The 19,250-nt window shown below is 46.7% G+C and overlaps 5 protein-coding genes across 5 annotated transcripts; 2 read left to right on the top strand and 3 right to left on the bottom strand.

Annotated features, from left to right (window-relative positions):
* Window positions 1-591: 591 nt before the first annotated feature.
* On the top strand, window positions 592-8,986 carry LOC120948788 (probable serine/threonine-protein kinase kinX). The gene is made up of 12 exons (XM_040365496.2): window positions 592-713; window positions 1,259-1,365; window positions 3,534-3,620; window positions 3,690-4,288; window positions 4,644-4,949; window positions 5,033-5,245; window positions 5,377-5,805; window positions 5,965-6,286; window positions 6,386-6,558; window positions 7,021-7,212; window positions 7,289-7,552; window positions 7,645-8,986. Exons 2-12 carry the CDS (start codon window positions 1,305-1,307, stop codon window positions 8,053-8,055), a joined length of 3,057 nt encoding a protein of 1,018 aa, XP_040221430.2. The 5' UTR covers window positions 592-713; window positions 1,259-1,304; the 3' UTR covers window positions 8,056-8,986.
* Window positions 8,987-9,274: 288 nt separating this feature from the next.
* Window positions 9,275-9,864, bottom strand: LOC120951590 (protein Abitram). The gene has a single exon (XM_040370387.2). It carries the CDS (start codon window positions 9,862-9,864, stop codon window positions 9,295-9,297), a length of 570 nt encoding a protein of 189 aa, XP_040226321.2. The 3' UTR covers window positions 9,275-9,294.
* A 2-nt stretch (window positions 9,865-9,866) lies between these two features.
* Window positions 9,867-10,318, bottom strand: LOC120951592 (COX assembly mitochondrial protein 2 homolog). The gene is made up of 2 exons (XM_040370388.2): window positions 10,102-10,318; window positions 9,867-10,028 (listed from the first exon to the last, which is right to left on the bottom strand). Exons 1-2 carry the CDS (start codon window positions 10,180-10,182, stop codon window positions 9,870-9,872), a joined length of 240 nt encoding a protein of 79 aa, XP_040226322.1. The 5' UTR covers window positions 10,183-10,318; the 3' UTR covers window positions 9,867-9,869.
* Window positions 10,319-10,571: 253 nt separating this feature from the next.
* On the top strand, window positions 10,572-11,924 carry LOC120951857 (Golgi SNAP receptor complex member 1). Its single transcript, XM_040370831.2, has 4 exons — window positions 10,572-10,767; window positions 10,869-11,143; window positions 11,233-11,525; window positions 11,609-11,924. The coding sequence occupies exons 1-4, from the start codon at window positions 10,749-10,751 to the stop codon at window positions 11,709-11,711; spliced, it is 690 nt and encodes a 229-aa protein (XP_040226765.1). The 5' UTR covers window positions 10,572-10,748; the 3' UTR covers window positions 11,712-11,924.
* A 39-nt stretch (window positions 11,925-11,963) lies between these two features.
* LOC120951856 (tetra-peptide repeat homeobox protein 1-like) lies at window positions 11,964-14,762 on the bottom strand. Its single transcript, XM_040370830.2, has 3 exons — window positions 13,894-14,762; window positions 12,502-12,906; window positions 11,964-12,433 (listed from the first exon to the last, which is right to left on the bottom strand). Exons 1-3 carry the CDS (start codon window positions 13,903-13,905, stop codon window positions 12,143-12,145), a joined length of 708 nt encoding a protein of 235 aa, XP_040226764.2. The 5' UTR covers window positions 13,906-14,762; the 3' UTR covers window positions 11,964-12,142.
* Window positions 14,763-19,250: the final 4,488 nt, after the last annotated feature.

Genomic DNA, 19,250 nt, shown 5'->3' with positions numbered 1-19,250 from the left:
CAGCGGCATGATAATGGAGCGCCGGTAGCGATCGGTGCTGGAGCTCTGAACATAAAACACTCCACAAAGTAGATTATTCTTACAATAAACATTAATCTTTTCCCGCCACAAAAGAAAGAACACTCTCACACAGCTTCAGCACGTGTTACTTCATTTGTTCTGTTTTACACCCTCCCCCTACTAGACACCCCTAGATCGTGATCGTGGTGAGACGAATTTGTCAGACGAAATAACCAACTACATCTTCGCCGGATGGTGGCGTCCGTTTTCGTTGCCCGTATTTCGCGCGCTAGTTGTGCTATTTTTTGTGTCTATATCTCTAAAATTAACCATGGAGGTGGCAGTACAACAGCCGAGCTCTCGCACTTTTGCGCACACTTTAACTCTCTTTTTCGTCTGCTGGTGCTCCTCTATTTGCTCTTCTCCGACACGTTCCGTGCGGCGTGTGTGTGTGTGTGCTTATGTGTACGTCAGTGCGCCACCCGCCCAAGTCCTGGTCCCTGGTACGCCCGGATCGTCCGTAGCATCTCCTCGTCCTATCCCCTCCCCACCCCTCTGTCCACGATGGATTTGCAGCCAGAGAACGGTTTTGGGTGAGAAGCGAGATATGGGAAATTCGGCAACCACCTACCGACCGACCAACGGGGGTTTTGGCCAGTGAGTGAATCTTCGAGCATCGTCCGGGACGCACGTTGTACGTGATCTACTTAGCGGTAATTTTTGAGTGGGGTTTTTGGCAGCCATGTAACATTTATACATATTTTGGTGCTGGTGATCCTGTCTGGGCAATTGTGAACAGTGGAAAAGTGTGCAAATTTTCATTAAAAATATTTCACAAATAGAGGAAGAAAATGATAATTTAAAGAAATATGTAATTGAGTATTCAAAATGCAGCAAAAATACCAACAAAGTGTGTTGTTTTTGTGTTGTTGTGCAATGTGGTAGAAATTGAAAATATAAGCTGAAAATCGTATAGAAAGAGTTGCTTAAAGCAATATTGTGATGATTGTTAATAGTTAAAGATACGTAGTGGAAAATAATGTGAAGATCACTTGTGAACCAAAGAGCAATGAGAACAGATCAATTAAGAGCAAGATATAAGCATACATTTGTAACCAAAATTAGTCAGCAACCAAAAAAAATATATATCTACTAATGGAAGCAAACGATGTTTGCTGTGTGTTTTGTGATTTTGTGCAGCAATAGTATGTTATAAATTGTGTTTTCTCCATCTTGTTTCGTCACAACTACTTTCCAGTCATATGTAAGTGGAATAAGGCTGAACCACAACGAAGTGAGCAACCATGCGACGACTTTCAGTGTGGGTCCTGTTGGGCCTAGCGCTGTTTACCCTAAGCACAGCGGGTAAGTAGCAGTAGCAGAAGTAGCAATAGTAGTACGTCTAGACAAAACTATTGCAAGAACAACCAAAAAAAAAACGGACCACAGATCAGCTGGCAAAGAATGCGAGTCAAGTGCACCGCAGCAGCAGCAGCAGCAGCAACGGTCGTCGACAACCGTGGTCGGCGCGTAGAATGTAGTGAAAATTGCACGTTATATAATTTTATTATGCAACTCCTGCCACCCTGCGATCGCCGATGTCTCGGTGGGCCTGGTGAATGTGCGCGATCCTGGTGTATCGCGAAACGGTCGCACCAGTTTGTGTTTGAAAAGCCGAAAAACCGTCGGTCTATGGTTGATGATGATGACGACGATCCGGACCGGGCGGTCTTGGACGGTGTGTCGGGTCGCCCAAGGCAAGAGGTTAGGGATTTATTTTTAACCTATTCCGAACTCCTTCCTATGGGTTTGCGGGCGAGCTTCTAGACATGGATATATATACCGTACGCTACGGATAGAGCACATACAGAGTGTGGCGTGAGTTTTGCGTGCCTTTCGGCTTGCCAAAATAATAATGATAATAATAATAATGACGGATTTGATTTTTAATTGCACAAGAGAAGACAAAAAGTCTTTTTCTGATCTTCATTCTGATACGACCCCGGCGCCCAAGATTAAAATCCTCCTTCCCCATTTTGATGGGATTCTTCCCGATTCAAGCGCCAACAAAAACTTTGACAAGCTCAACACTGACCGAATGTGACATGAGTGAACCATAATTTGACAATCTACACGACCAGTGGACGCGGCGCTGTATGTGCACGTCCGGAGCTTCTTTCTTTCAAACAATGGCTAATGTTGCTAAATCGGTAATAAATTCACTGTCGGCCTTGATGGGACCCCAGCATGGTGGGACGACGCATGGGAGGAGAGACTTCAATTATCGGCTTACTCACTAGAATATGTCGGGACCGTGTTCCCTTCAACACCCTGCAACTGCCGCCGCTTTGGAGGCGACGAGCTGCTTGAAAGGATATTTTTAGGAGCCTGTTGTCATTAGTCCAACCGGACGGTCTGCTGGCCGCGCGTTGTAAAGTTGGCCTTCTCGTACGCCTCTCACTCTCAATTGTAGGATCGGTTTTTTGGTACAGAGTTCTTTTTTTTTTTGTTCTTTGTTCATATCAATATCGGTCGGGGTGATGGTTGTGGATGGTTGGCAGAGTCATCAATAGCGAAATGAAGACTAAATTTAAATAAATTACCTCATACTTCAAAGGAATTTCGAACCTCTGCTCTGCATTGCGCGGCGTTCGATAAACGGGGTGCGTTCCACACACGGTGGGTCGTTCTTTATAACAAAACCGCGCGGCCAGGCGCAACACACCAAAGATCCTTCTTTAATTGCCATTTTCTATAATTAAACGCCAAGACGCGTGAGAAATTGGGATGCTCAGCGATCTCCGTTTGATAATAACTAGCATGGCACAGGTTACGTACGGTGGAATGCCATGCACACATACACGCACATAGACATACCGAGCGTCTTCTTGAGCCAGAATGTTCAGCAGACAACACATGTTGACGCGGATTGATAGCAAATGAAGCAAAATGAAGATATGTGAATGGAAAATCTTCACTTTTCATTTTAAAACGCTGGAACGGGTTTCCATTGCATGAGCAGAACTGCATCTGGCACTACCGATTCGATCCTGGTTGCTGTTCACTGTGCTGGCGTCACCAACTGTCACTGTGTGCATGATCTTGACACACATTTTCATGGTCCAGCCTGTCCCATTGACGACACCGTTCGCGCAGGACCACTATTTTTCAGTTCCGTCAGGGTCACTATTTTTAAATAGAGATTAATATAGCTTCGATGGAAATAGGACGCACCATCGCTGTGCGCGCGCGTGTGTGATCGATCTGAGACGACATCTGTTGTGTAGGCAAGGTTAACTCAGCAGCGATAACGACACCGCACAACCCCATATCACTCGAGATCATGTGATCGAGGTCTTGCATTGCACAAGAGATACGATTAACGAGCATTTTCATACTCAAAGGTTATTGAGATGTTATTTTTGAGCATAGATCTGATCTTGAGATCTGTATAGAACTAGATTTAAATTCAGAAAGAAATACCCAAAACGGTTTCTAATATTTTGCTTAACCTTCCCACTCCCCCTTCGCAGGATTACAGGTGCAAGCGGAAACGCCCACCGAGTACGAATGCAGACCTTACATTGAGAAAGCAATTCAAGATCTCAAGTCCGAATCAGGTAGCAATGGCAAGGATAGGGCCAAAGCAAATGCCCAAACGATCTAACGCCAACAACCATTCATTCTAGCGGAAGCTGCCGATGAAGAAAATGCCAGTATAGAGCATACGATCGATGTGACAAGCCAGGAGGAGGAGGACAACACCGCAGCGGAGGAAGTGAGCACCGAGGAAACGGACACGGCTGCGGACGATGCTACGGAAGAGATAACTCCCTCGGAGGAGGTCCAGGAGCACCTGTTCGCCGACACAACGGAGGATGAGGCCACGGACAATGTAGAAGCCTCGGAAGAGACCGATCAGGAGCAGGCCGAGGCTGCCGATTCCGAGGAGGGCGAAGAGGAGCAGGCCGAGGATCAGGAAGAGAACGTCACGGAGGAAGCGGTTCAATCGGAAGAGACGGAACCGACCGTCTCGGAAGAAGCGGAACAGTCCGAGGAGGTGCTGGCAGAAACCGAGGAGTTGACCTCCGAGGAATCGGCCAACCAGGTGCTGGAGGACGCCACTGAAGAAGAGGAAGACGAAGAAGCTGCTGCTGAGGATGATGGCGAGCAGGACGAGGAGGAAGATGTAGCCACGGAGGAAGTGACTGAATCGGCGGAGGAAGAAGCTACCGACAGTCAGGAAGCGGCAGCAGATGCTGCTGAAGATCAGGAAGAGGAGGAAGAGGTAAATTTGTTGTGCCCTGTAAACCTATCTGTTTCCCTTTTTATTACCTATCTGTTTATTACAAGATGCGTTTATCCGATCATGTCCCATGTCCATGTCCGATTCGCCGAATGCTTACTGTATTTCCACTATCGAAATTTCCACCCGTACCTTTACCTCTACCGTTCTCGCTTGTTGTACCGTTTTATTGCTGATCACCACCTGATCATCACCGTACCTCCGAATGCTCCCTGTGTCGGCTTTTGTCCAACCATCTTAATCATCTGGCTTTGTATTCGAAACACACATTACGTATGCGTGCTTTCAAACTTAACTTAACACATTTATGGTGCTTTCAAACTTAATATGATACTAGGACGAGGAAGACGAAACGTCAGAAGATGTAGCCGATCAGACCAAATCGGAAGAAAGCGTTGTTGATGACGATGGGGAAGAAGAAACGGAAGAAAATGACGATGATGATGAGGAAGAAACTCAAGCACAGTCCAGTAGTGAAGATGAGGAAGATGACGATCTAGACGAGGAAAATGCCGCTAAAGGATCGTACGACGATCGTGAGCAGGAAGATGTTGAAGATGCTTCTGCCGAAGCAAACGAAGCATCGGAGGAGGTAGTTGCTAGTAGTGAGGACACTACCGAACAGACTGACAATGACGAATTGGTAAGAAAGATCGGTCGAGCTTTGCGATAGCTCTTTAGGTGTGTGTTGTTCTTCCCCGCTGCTAACTGCTGCACTTTCGTCAGGAAGGAACAAACTCGGAGGAACAGGAAACCACTACAGAGGGTAGCGATGAAGCGTCGTTGACTGACGAGGCCGAGGCCGTTAGTGGCGAGGAAACTGAGTCAGAGGATGAGCCAGCCAGTCAGGAAAAGGCCGATGAAGATGCTGCAGATGATGAGAATTTGAGTGAAGAAACAGATAATGAAACGGTGGATGAAACGGCAACAAGCGAGGAGGTATGGTGCTTTGGTCCTCGGTGTGGAGATATTCACAAAAGTCCCAAAAGTTGTTGACGATTCGATAATTGGTGTTGGCAAATGCGCGCAAAGGGAGTGTGGGGGCGATTAATCACGTTAATACTTTCCAGGAAAATGCTGAAGCCGAACCAGCGTCTGACGAGCAGTTGGCAGTGGACAGCCAGGAAGAGCAGGAGGATGCCGCTCAGGATGAACCCTCCACCGAGGAGCCGGCCGAAGAGAGTAGCGAAGATGCTACCGCCGCTGCCGAGGAAGGTTCCCAGGAGCAGCAGGAAGCTGACAGTGCTGAGGAAGCAACCGATTCCCAGCAGGCGGCTGAGGATAGCAGTGCTGAGGAAAGTGTCACCGAATCTACCGAACAGGAGGCCGGAGTGCCAGCTGAAGGTGAAAGCGAGGAGGAGACCGTTGTGAAGCAGGATTCCGAGGAGTCGTTGCCGGCGGACGGAGAGGCTAGTGTTGAGCAGTCGGCTGAAGAAAGCGAAACCGCCTCGCAGGAGGAGGAGAAGGAGGAGTCGTTCCCCGAGGAAGATCTGCTATTGGTAATGAAAATATTGCTTTATCTATTTCACAAGCACGAGCTGTTCAACGAAGGCGCGTAGCGGTGCCCAGGCCAGCTAGGCGCATTGTTGGTGTGACATTATTTTCGCTTGTTTTATACCCCATTCCTCTATCTGTCTGTCCTGTCGTGTCCCATACAGGAGTACGAAATTCCAACGAACCTTAGAGATACTACGCACGTCTACGAACTGCTGAACATCAACGATGATGCGTCGTCGCGCGAGAAAGCGCTGCAGGAAACGGCCGACGTGATCTTGCGCGACCTGAAGCGCATCTACGACAACTCGATTAAACCGCTCGAAACGCTGTACAAGTATCGCGATCTCAGCAATCGTCACTTTGGCGATCCGGAGATCTTCTCGAAACCGCTCGTACTGTTCATGGGCCCGTGGAGCGGCGGCAAGTCGACCATCCTCAACTATCTGACCCACAACGAGTACACGCCGAACTCGGTGCGCACAGGTAATGTACGAGACAATGGTGCCTCCCGGATGACATAATTAGAGGTGCATAGTTCGTAAAATGAGTCTTATGTCTTCTGCCCGCTTGTCGCCCCGCTAGGTGCTGAACCGTCGCCCGCATACTTTAACATTTTAATGCACGGTGACGAGCCGGAGGTTTTGGACGGTACCCAGCTGGCCGCCGATTGGACTTTCTCGGGATTGCAAAAGTTTGGACAGGGTTTGCTTGACCGGCTGCGTGGCCAGAAGCTGCCCAACAAGCTGCTCGAAAGGGTAAGTTAGTAAGCGGCGCACCGCATCACAGTGTGCCAGTTTGTGCTACTATTTTGCGACCGGGAACCCACTCACTCACCCACTGCGGGCGGGGAGGACACTGTGTCGAGACCGACCTTTGAGGTGTTTGTTAACGCAACCATGGCAGCAGCAGCAGCAGCAGCTGTTGCGGTGTCGATCTAGGGGTTGACATTTCGTGCACATCACACGCACTCTTGGGAGCGCGCGCGAATTGCGACAAAACCACGGGTCCGAAATAGATTCACCGTCGTTTGGGTTCTATTTTTACCGCACGCTTCTGCGGCGAGGTAGCGTACTTCAAACTTTCACTGCCAACTGCTGTGCCCAAAGGCGTCCGACAGGGTGATCGTTACCGGCGTCCCCGCTCCTTCCCGCGAGCTCTTGACCCAAAACAAGGGGTAAAGCGCACTACTGAACGAGTGGTGTTCTCGTTCGTTGCAGGTGAACATTGTCGAAATTCCAGGCATTCTGGAGGTCCGCAAGCAGGTGTCCAAGTACTTCCCGTTCAACGATGCCTGCCAGTGGTTTATCGATCGTGCCGACATCATCTTCCTGGTGTACGACCCGTCCAAGCTGGACGTTGGACCAGAAACCGAAGCCATCCTGGACCAGCTCAAGGGACGAGAATATCAGGTAGGTCAAAGGTTTGCCGTACCATGTGTGTGTGTGCGTGTGAAGACCTCACTAAATGGTATCTTCTTCGCCACAGACACGAATCCTGCTGAACAAGGCTGATCAAGTGAAACCTGAGGAGCTGCTGCGCGTCCAGAGTGCCTTGATTTGGAACATTTCGCCGCTGATGTCGTCGGCGCAACCACCGGTCATGTACACGGTGTCGCTCTGGTCCAACCCCTACGAGGTGGGTGCACCCGTCCGGCTGCTGCAGGCACAGGAGCGATCTTTGCTGCTCGACCTGGGCCAGGCCATCGATCGACGCATTGAAAACAAAATTGCCAGTGCACGTCGCTTTGCGGTAAGTAACGAACAGCTTCATCGCAAGGGTGCATAGGATGAAATACTGAAAACCGCCCCCCCCCCCCCCCCCCCGCGATGTCCTTCCGGCAGGTTCGTGTGCGCAACCACGCCAAGATGGTGGACTGCTACCTCACCACGTACTACAACCACAAGACGCTGTTCGGCAACAAGAAGCAGACTGCCGAGAAAATCATTGCCAGCCCGCAGGACTACCACATCTACGAGGGTCTGTCCACGCTGACCAACATCTCCCGGTACGATCTGCCCGATCCAGAAGTGTACCGCGACTTCTTCCACCTGAACCCGCTGTACGAGTTCAAGAAGCTGTCCGAAACGTGCACCTACTTCCGCGGCTGCCCGATCAACAAGCTGGACGTGGCGATCGCGTACGATCTGCCCGAGCTGGTCGGCAAGTACAAGAAGATGGCGGAGGCCGCCCTTGCCAAGCTGGACGTGCTCACGCCAACGTCCGATTTCGGCAAGGGGAAATCGAACAGTTGAGCGAGCGCGCCCTAAACCGATCGTTCACAACTCTGCATTCAATGCGTAATGTTAAAGTAGCTTAGTACGGTATTTTTTTTGTTATTATTATTAACGGTTGTTTTTGTTACGTTCGCCTACACGAGAATCATCGTCCTGTTCTTCTACTATGTTAATCTGCTATCGTCGTAGAGGTTTGCGAGGTATCGCTGGCATATCCCAGCTGGGCAATACCGGAGCAGCATACAAATCTGTGCTTTTTTGTTATTATTTGTCTCTACTTTCATTCTCTCTAATTCTATAGATTGCGAAGATGGGGAGGGGGTTTATTTGGTTGTATCGGAACGAACCTTACCTAAACCGCCGCAACATAATTTATTGCAAACAAATTGCATCCTGCTATTAGCTCGTGCTATACGATGGGACGGGGTTAGTTATGGAACAACGACTGTAGTTGTCAACGTTACAAATGGAAAAGGAAAGGGAAAGGTTTACCGTTTTGTTAAATAAAGAGTACTGGCTTGTTTGAAAACTGTCAGACAAGAAACAAACACAAACCAAAAATGCGCACACCACACCAAGAATAACGCACTTCGCAATGGGAACTACAAACTCCCATTTCGATAGAGCCGGAACCCAGAAAACCCGGAACCCGGGTGTGTGCTACGAAAACAGAAACAAAAACGAACGTTTGCCTATGTGATAAATGATGGCTCAGAGCATAAGAAGACATTGCAGTGTATAGCTTTCGTGCAAGGTAATAAAAAGATCAAACAAGAGTTGCGTTTGGCGCAATTTGTGACTCCAGAGACCAGACTGATTGAACCGGGTAAACGGAAATGTGCTACAAATCGGCAAAACAAACACGCGGGGCATAACGATCGCCCACGATTCGAAACCCAACCGAGAGAAAGTTTAATAAAAATTGTAAAAGTTAATCAAAAGATTCAAATGGTGATCATGTTGTTGCTTTGGCGAGTTAAGTCAGAAAAGCGTTACAAATGAGATTTGCAAAGAATTTTGATTAAGAGAGACCCATAATAAGCTGGGAAAATCTGGTCCCTTAGGTTCTCTCTTAAACAAAATTATTTGTAAATTAAAGTTATGTTTGAAAATGTGAGGATGAGCGTTAGTTGATGCAAAGATGCAAAAGGCAATCGACTAAAAAGATAAAATCTACAATTACAAGCTCTACTTCGCTAATTTTCGGCTAACATCATACTTTTTTTTTAATCCAACATTTACTCTTAACAACAAGCTTTATTTCTTTTCGCACATCTCGCGGTACGCTTCCTCGCTCAACAACTTTTCCTTCAGCACGTCACAATGCTCAATCTTGGGCATCACTATGGCCACGTAGCCTTCCCCGCTGGTGCGCATCAGATCCGGCCGGCTGACGATACGCTCATTTACCTCCACCAGCTTCCCCTGCACGCACGATCTTACCTTATACACGCTGCCGTCCACGCAGGTCACCAGGGCGAGCGTTGAATCGGCCTGCAAGATCATTCCACCGCTTTTCTTCCGTCCCGACACCTTGTTCTCGCTGCGGTCGAACTTGCCCACCTCGAAGCTAATGCTCCGAATTCCCTTCTCAAATGCGACATGCTCCTTTGCTAATCCCACCAGACAGATGCGGTTGGAGTGGAACAGTATCTGCTGCGGTTCGTCTGTCTTGTTCGGCGGTACGGAATACAGCTTCGTGTAGAAGCGCTCTACTATCGATGGTTGATTTTCGATGAAATCGTTTAAAATTGACGGGACTTTTACGCCGCAGATTTCCTGCGTTTCCGCCTCGTACCAGTAATCTTCTAAGGTTGGTGCCGTCATCGTTATCATCCCTGATGTTCTCGCATGAGCTGCTGGACACGCTTCTGCTTTTCGAGTGCTTTTTCGCGATTTAGTTTCTGTCTGGTTTTGCGTTCATTCCGCAAGCACACTATCATTTGTCGATCGAGATCATTGCAGATGCCGAGAAACTTGGCGAACTTATTCTGCGGAAAGAAGCAACATTTTTTGTGGTTATCGTGGCTTGCGGACCCGGCCTGCAGCCATCCGAAGGCTTACCTCAGAGTGGCACTTTTTTAGCTCCTCGATGATGAGATTGCATTCAGTTGAATGTAAATGCGGGGATAGATCGGTATGCATTCCTTTCTTTTTTAAAGAAAAGAGACGAGTTAAATGCAAACACGAAGAGTTTTACGCCGATTTTGGCACCGAAAAATTACACAACATTGGGCAGAGCAGCATTTTTCACTGGTTTGTTGTGACAGAACAGCCGGCTGCGTTCAGGGCCAGTGAGGAGAAGGTCGTGCCAGGCAGCCATATTGGAATATTCAATGACAGTATTGAACTGCGCTTTTTCCGCGGTTGAATTTACAGATAGAAACGTATTTCCTATCACTTGCTAATAATTTATAACGAAAGAAATTTCATTTCGTTGATTTTTTTTACATTTCTGTTTAAAATAACGAGCAAATTTGTCAACTGAATTTCATTCAAATCAAACATGTACCAACCTTTTCGCTGACGTTTCGACAATTCCTCTTTGCGTGTGTCATCCGGTGTGTTTACGTGCCGAAGTTAATGAATAAATAAGACCTCACAAAATTCCAGTGCTTCGCTTCGGGACGAAACAATAGTCGATAGATGTTATTTAATGTTTGATTGTGTGTTGAAACCGTGCACTGCAAGCAACATACGACGGCAGCAAGATGGGAACGGAATGGGACAGTAAGTGGCAGGTGGCAGCAGCCGTACGGTCATGAACGTACACGAATGGTAAACAACGCTTTCACGCACTGATATCGGAACCGCTTTCCATTTTGCTGCAGCACTACGGAAGCAGGCTCGCCATTTGGAGAACGACATCGACATGAAGCTGATCGCTTTTAATAAAGTCGGCGTAGGGGCGGCCAGCTCCTCGGTTGCGCCGACGGGCAACACGGACACGTCCCCGCTGCTGGGGGACCATGTCTTCGAGTCGTTGTCCCTGGAGATAGAGCAAATGCTGGACAAGCTGTCCAACATCAACGAAAAGATGTCCGAGATACCGAACAGCGGGGCAGCGGTAATGCATGTGCTGCAGAGACATCGCGAAATACTGCACGTAAGAGCGCGTTGTCCGATCGGATTTGATTTTTTTAAACTCACCCCGTCTTTGACCGACCTAATGATACACGCATTCACCTGCTTTAGGGGTATCGGCAAGAGTATTTGAAAATACAGGCCAACCACACGACACGAATGGAGCGCGAGGAGCTGTTACGGGGGTCCGGCCTGGGGACGTCCTCCCCGTCCACGTCCGGGCTGAGCCGCAGGGACATGTACCTCAAGGAGAACACCCATCTGCACAGCTCCAGCTCGCTGGTGAACGATCAGATCAGCATTGCCATGGAAACGAAAGAGCACCTAACATCACAGCGGCAGCATTTGAAACGATTCCAGACGCGCATGCACGACATTTCGAACCGCTTTCCCCTCATATCCAGGTAGGTGGCTAGAAATTTTGTCCCTCGGCCCCGGTCGTTCCACTTGTGGCCAATCTATTGATACACTCTGATCTCTTTTGCAGCTTAATCCAACGAATTAATATCAGAAAACGGCGTGAATCGCTCATTCTCGGTGGCGTGATAGCGGTATGCACAATCTTACTGCTGGTGTACGCGTTCCACTGACTTCCCAACTAACGCTGACGCTGCTAAACTAAAGATATCGCTCCTAGCGCATTTTTTAAATCATTCTTTAACCTTTTTTTGTTCGAAAACGAATAATAGTGCAGTCAAGAGAAGGAAAACAAAAGTTTATTCTTACCCCGGCAGGTGTCTGTTGATCGATTTGTGTAACGATTTGTAAAAATGGCAAATAAATAATGTGATATTCTTAAATAATTCGCGCCATACGTAAGTAAATTTAAAAAAAAGGCATACTTCAATGTTTAAAATTTAAATCGTAGATAAATAATTTATTCGTATCAATTATCCTACCTAGTACCTACTGCACGCATATCGTGCCGCGATCGTTTCAGGACAATCTTAATAGATTTATATTTGGTTGAGTAGTTAAAAGTAATTGTCTACCTTAGCTTAATGCAAACAGTTCTACGCATTTACCACAGCTTCGCGGTAGCCCATGGGTCCGGGGCAACGGCAGCAACGACGGGCTTTTCCACCACGTACGGCGTATGGACGGGCACGGGCACCGGCTTAGGAATGGCAACCGGGACCGGTGCCGGGACAGGGTAGCCCACGTGCTTAATTACCGGCACGGGAACGGGATGTGGCACGGCTACCGGGTACGGACGATCGACTGGCACCGGGTAGGGTTTTTCCACCGGCACAGCATACGGTCTCGGGATGGCCACTGGGTACGGACGATCGATCGGCACCGGCACGTGAACCTGGAACGGCCAGCGAAAAGGGAGGGTCAGATTAGATTGACTAACATGTCATATACACACACACGTACCTTCACTGGCACTGGATACGGCTTCTCGACCGGCACAGCGTACGGGGCCGGTATGGGAATGCCGACCTTCTTCGTTACGACGGTGTGCGTGTGCGCATGGGATCCAAGGTACGGACCGGCAAGGGCAGGCACAGCAGCAGGGGCAGCCAGTGCTACTGCCGGTGCAAAGGGATCCGCGGCGGGCAGCAGATGCTGATGGACGTGATGGGCAAAGGCGTGACCGTACACGGGGGCGGCCGGCGCATAGCCACCGTAACCAAAGATGCCTCGCTTTTCCTTCTTGGTGCCCAGCTGCTGGAACTGTTCGTCCGTCGGTGTTAGCTGCTTCGTGTTTGAACTTCCCACCGCCCTGGAGCCTTTTTCCGTTCCCGCGTACACCAACGCTAAAGGAAGGACGAACAGTACCTGTATGGGGGTAGGGAGGGAGAAGAAAACGAATTTCGGTGAAAAAAGTGTACTATTTCAGTGTAAGCAATTTTTGTCCCTTACGACATTGGAAACAATGTCCTTTTCAAGGAATAATTATGATTTTTTCAAAAGAGAATTTTCAATGGAAACTGTAATATATTTCTTTTGCACCAAACGCACTGAACCGAAGGATAATAAATCGTCTTCAGCCATCCGTAACACGGATCGCTCGGCTCATGAACGGTGGAAGAGAGAGAGAGAGTGAAAAAAAAGTCGTTGCATGATTATTCATAACCATCGAAAGTAGCAAGCTAATTTACATCGTGTGGGTCATAATTCTTCGCGCCAAATCAACGCTTTTTTGGTGGAAAATCATTTTCTTTTAACTTTCAATAGGGCCTGCTGAGAACGATAAAACGAATTTTTAGAAGCCAGCCAGGTCGCCTGGTTGTTGATGATTGATTTATGTTGTTTTTAAACGCGGAAAAATGGCTTCTTTTTGTTTTACTGTTACCTTGAACATTACTATAAAATTTAAACAATTTCGAAACATGTCTTCTTGCATCTTATGATTAACGATCATTCAAAAGTGATTTACAAGAAAAAGTGTAGGGGATTTTAAAGTCCCCCCCCCCCCTGTTGTAGTCGTTTTGTTGAGTGGTGAGTGGAACTAGTACTTCAAAGATCAACTCTCCTGAACAGAGTAGTTTTTATTATTTAAGAAAGCCTCCTCCCCCCATCTAATGAAGAGAGTGCGCAAAACTACTCTCAATGAGGATCGAACCAGGACCGAGCTCTATACAAACCGACGCACCCACCACTAGACCACCGGATAGTCTCATGCTTCGAGCGGTACACATTCGAACACACTCGAACTAGAACCAGCATGATGTGCTCGTTCAAATGCTTCTCCATTGCTGTTTCACATAACTGCTCTTGAAAGGATACCCAACCAACACCGACTGTAGCTCGTTTGTCACGTACCAAAAGCTTCATTTTCGCTCCAATCACGCTGTGCACTCGTTCTCACTCGCAACCGAATTTCAACCACTTTTCCACCGTTATCACGCAAAACTAGTGTTGCTCTTCACCGTTTCGCACTAATTGAAGTAATTCGTTTCGATCCCACAGGGAGGGCACAGTTTACGCTTGTTCGTTCTTCGGAAGGAGTTTCCCCTTATGTTTCCTGCTTTATCCCAGTAGAGTCACTCTATACCGCGGGAACACTTAATAACTTGGAAGTCCTCGGCGAATGAGACACGGCTCACAGGCTTTCCCTCGCGGCAGCACACCTTTTAATCGAAACGTTCAATCGCACATTGATCGCTACCCATCCGATTGTCCGAAATCTTATAGTGAGCCACCCACGCTGCCCCACCCCCAACAGGAAGGGATGACCTACGATGTAATGTGGCCAAACTAATTGTGCCTGGCACTTGGAAGGTGTTTGTAATGTGTGGCGGGGAGCGCTTTTTATTGAAGGGAGGGAGTGCGCATAACAATGTAAGGCACCGGAATGCGATCTATTATGGTGCAGGAGAGGTTGAGGTTGGCCTGGGCTTGGTGCAGGTGTCAACCGGACTTGTTCGAACTTGCGAAAACTGTCAACCGATTCGCAAGGGGGAAAATGGGGTTCTCCTCCGTTACGGTTTGGCAATCCCAACTGGCAGCCGAACCGGATGGATGGATGGACATCGGTTGCATCAAAACGGTCGTTAGCTTGCCCCGGAAGGTTTCCCTTCCCCTTTCGCCGGTAGAGGGCGGTTGTGGAGCAACCGCGATAATTGGGCACAATTAATCGAGCACATTCCTGCCTTTGTGGAGCATCGCTTAAACATCGCTGTGAGATGCACTTGACCCGTTTTTGCTGTGGTAAATGTTTGCGCCTTTCAACTCGACCCGTGTCGTGCATGAGATTGCGTGTTATTCAATGTCAGGCAGGTGGATTGGCTTTACGCAACCACCGCTTTGCTTAACAAATTGAGTAAAAACAGATAAATCAACTAATAAAGCAACTTGATCTTATCAATGTAAAAAATAAGGTCAAAACGAACAACAGAGAGCAACATTGCGTTTGAGAGGTTCAATAAAGAAAGGTTCAACATTGGAAAGAGAAGAAAAAAAAACGACAAAATCGACATTGTCCCCGGCAATGTGCGAATGCGCCGATAGCATCCTTTCATTTAATATTCACGCTGACGGAACATCCCGCCCGACGCTACCGATCGACGCCATTAAATCAGGCCACGTGGAAACGCAACCATTTGCAACTGACATTCGTGCCGAGCTTCCCGCGGGACTGTTGGTCCTGCTGTTGCTTCCAGCTACCTCCTCATTACCCACCCAAAGTATGTGAGCTTTTCTTTATCTCACGTGCAATATGCAACAGTGCACGTCACACAAACGTAAAGTACGGCCTTGAAAGAGGGTTCTTTTTGTGTTGTACCGCTTTTTTACAGCATTGTAATATTTCCCCCCTTAAAACCGCTCCATCGACACATACTTTATTGATCAAAGGACTACACCATGCACCAGACCTCGAGACCTCGCATCGTTGCGCGTGGCTTTTCATACTTCAACTATTTGTCACGCCACATTGTATAGTGGGCCGGGTTTTACCTTACCGGGCAATTAAATTAACAGTATTCTCTCACGAGGGTGTGGGAGGTTTTTTTGTTTTGTTTCGGTTAATTATATTTATACGCATTGTCACGCGCGGCACGCAATGTGGCCAAAATTGTCGATAAACGGGGCGGGAGTGTGAAAAGCAATTGAAAATTAATCATTATTCTATCGATCTCATCCCCTTGGGGAGCTGGTGGTGAATATGGTATAGCATTAATTATTGCTTGATTAAAACGTGCACCATGCCTGACTGTTGAATGCAAAATTATTAAATAATAAATTTAATCATATTAATCTGTACATTAATTGAGAACGAAAGAAAGAAGCATTTTACATCAATTAATTTGTTGAAATTCCATTCAAATGCCATTCCGTGTGATGCAATCCAGAAAAAAAAGAAGTGCAAAAATGCGTGTCACATTTAAAACAGAATTTGCTGCCCTGCCTGTCACGGCGGCAATGGAGCCATTAAAACATTCTTTATCCCTAACCACACCATAATTATTACGTCGCTCAAAGACAAACGAACATTAAAAAAACTTACATCAAACAAAACATCAAACACAGTTCAAATCGAAACAGGAAGTGTTTGTCGTGAATGTACTTGTGGCCATCATGCTGCCGATGTTGTAATCGCCGGCATTGCGCCGGCAATGCGCGTTACCCGATCGAATTTTTGTGTGTGCGTGCGTGTGTGCGATTATGATGGCGCAGTATGGCGAAGGTACCAGCAGCAGCACCAGGTGCGATATCTTGGGCTAGGCGAGCGGAATGCACAAAACCCTGCAAAGGTGATCCCACTTCAATATGGTTCCCACTTTCACTAGGGACGCGGCGACACCCGTAAACGGGGGAACAACAGACAGACACAGGGGACGTTGGGACGTGCCGCGACCGATTGAACGTCATCGAAAACGATTTAATTTGTTACTGATTAATTGCGAAACAATTATGCGACGTGACGGTACGGGGCAGGTTGGACGAATCCATATGTTTGTGTGTGTGTGTGTTTTTTTTTGGGGAAGAGAAACTTTCGTTACAAAATAACAATAAAAAAAACATGAAACTTTTGAATTAGCTTGGAGCTAATTTGTACAATATTACAAGCCCTTTTTGTCAGTAAATATTTTAAACGAACTGATTCTGCTTCTTAAGTATCGTAACAAGCGTAGTCAGCCACGGACTGCCATAAGCCACTAATGAGCTTGGCGGTGCTCGCTCCATACCGAGGCTCGAGCCCATGGTAGGAATTTTGTTGATTGAAAAAACTCATTGATTGGGAGAAGAAACTGGAAAGTGGATCGAAAACTATTCAAATATGGTATAGTCTCATCAGCAAGATTTGTTAATTGAACAAAAAAAAAAGCAGCAAAACTGCAGTTATACAATACCGTAATGAGGCTTTTAATTCTGATTTTAGTTAAAATCTAAATCTAAATGTAAATTGGATATTTACACCAAAAATCAATTTGTGACATTGTTTTAACTCAAATCAAGTAGTAATAAGGTCACTGCAGGTAAATTAGTAAGTAAACACCATTAATTCAGTGAAATTAACAGTTTCAAATCTCCGTTTTGTATCACTATTTGTATTGTTATCCACGCTCAATTAATCGTCCAATTGATGGGGCGATACTGTCATTAACCCCCCTCCACTGTTGTTTCTGTGGCTGAAACAAGTTCTTCTAATATGTTAGGGACTTATTCTACTGATAACACTTTTGAACCCACTTTATATCTCCTGACCATTCTTCATATTCCTTCATTTGGAAGCTACCGAGTTGGAGCATACCGAAGCTAGCTACCGTTTCAGCACGAGACACAGAGGAGCGCAAATCAGGGTGGCCTGTTTGAATTGGTTTAAATGAAGAATCGTAGCCATTAACCAACTGAAGATACTTCTGGTCAATTATGCTCTAATTATCGATCAGAGAAGAACAAGAGCGCACTTGGCAATAGTACGACACGAGCGGCGTTCAGATTACACCGTTTTTTCGTATGACAGTCATTCAAGACTGCGTTATTTCGATGAAACTTATTCGATGTTGTATAATTTTACAAGAAAATGATGCTTAAAACACAAAATGACACTTTATACTGCGAAAATAACAACGAGAAACCCCGGTTTGTTCAATTGTAAACTACGCACTACGAGCAGAACGACAGTAGTCATTCACGACTGCGTTATTACGATGAAACTTATTCGATGTTGTATAATTTTAGTAGCAAAACGACAGTAGTAAACAAAGCATTTATGGTATACTGCGATGTTTGGTGCATCAAAGGTTAGTTGTACCAATAATGTACATACGAAAAAAAGGCAAATTTTCTATGTGATTTTGGAAAATTTTGATAAGAAGTCGTTAAATAACTAATATTTTGCACCAAAATGATGATTTTAAGATAAAATTAAGGTTAGATGCTTGAAAATTGCTAATATCCTACAGAAATGTTGAAATGTTCATATTTGAAATGAAAAATCCTTCCTTCCGTGGTTTTAGAATGCAAATATACTGTTTAAGAGCGAAAATAGCGTTTGTTATAGCCATAATTGGTGCTATATTTTGGACCGTTACTCCTGAATAAAAAAAAATTGGTGCTATAGCCACAATTGGTACGCTTACCCTAATATACATTTTAACAATTGAAACAACTAATCCAAAGATACGAACCGTTCGCAATAAGTTCCCTAGAACATTCTGGACTCTTCCCACAACTATGGTCTAGCTTGGGATCGTTCCGTAGTACCGTGTAAGGCTTATTTGGCTAAAAGCCACATAGATTACTGTTATTCGATGTAGGATGATGTTAAGGGAAAAGTAAAGGCTTCGTTTTCTAATTTTCCCCCCGAACAATGCGCTGTCCGCATTATCTGCATCTTCACTATTACAGGAAACAATTACAAAGTTCTTAGATTGAGTAGAAATCAAAATCAAATCAGGACCAATGTAGTGAAAAATAATTAGTGAGTTACTTACTTACTTACATACTAACATGCCACTTCAACACTACCAACGCGTCCCCCTGAAAAGCCATTCAACCCACTCCAGAAAAAAAACACTAGCGAATCCAAACTGCATTGTGCAGCACACAGGCAACCCCATCGATAACTCGGGCACTAAGTCAACAGGTTTGTGCGGTGCTGCTGCATACTTTGTCACTGGCGATAAAATTTCCGCAACGGCAGCTTCATTCACAAGCCAAACTACCAGAGCAGAGCGACCATCTGGAACGAGAGGGGCAACAACAACAAAAAATGGCGTTTGCGAACCGTACGCGCATAGATCGCTAACGCTCATTCATCCCAACACGGGAGCTGGAAGCTGGTTGGAGAGGGGCAATGGCGATATGACACAACCCTAGTCCCGTGGTTGGCCACAAACTAGTCAAACCTGGCCAAACCCTTAATAGGGCAGGTCCACGATGCATCTGCGGATATGTGGCGGGTATGTGGAGCCCGGTTTTTGTTTTTGCTATCTTGCCACGATGTCCACGAGCACGGCGGACGGATGGATGGGTTTCGGGCAACGCCGATAAGCCCAGCGAAAAGGGCTGTGCAGTGCGCCGCGGTGAACCATATGGTGAAAGATTCGCCTAATTGGAGCGGTTATGACACGGCCGCGCTCCCGTTTAGTGACAGGAGCCGAAGTCGCGCGCAGCTTCCGCGTTGCGGCCGGCTTGACCGGGCTTTGGCGTTTGTTGCGGTTTGATATAAA

The sequence above is a fragment of the Anopheles coluzzii genome, chromosome 2, assembly GCF_943734685.1.
Source record: "Anopheles coluzzii chromosome 2, AcolN3, whole genome shotgun sequence".
Taxonomy (NCBI): domain Eukaryota; kingdom Metazoa; phylum Arthropoda; class Insecta; order Diptera; family Culicidae; genus Anopheles; species Anopheles coluzzii.
Note: the sequence above shows the minus strand (reverse complement) of the source record. Positions and strands in the feature narration are given on the sequence as shown.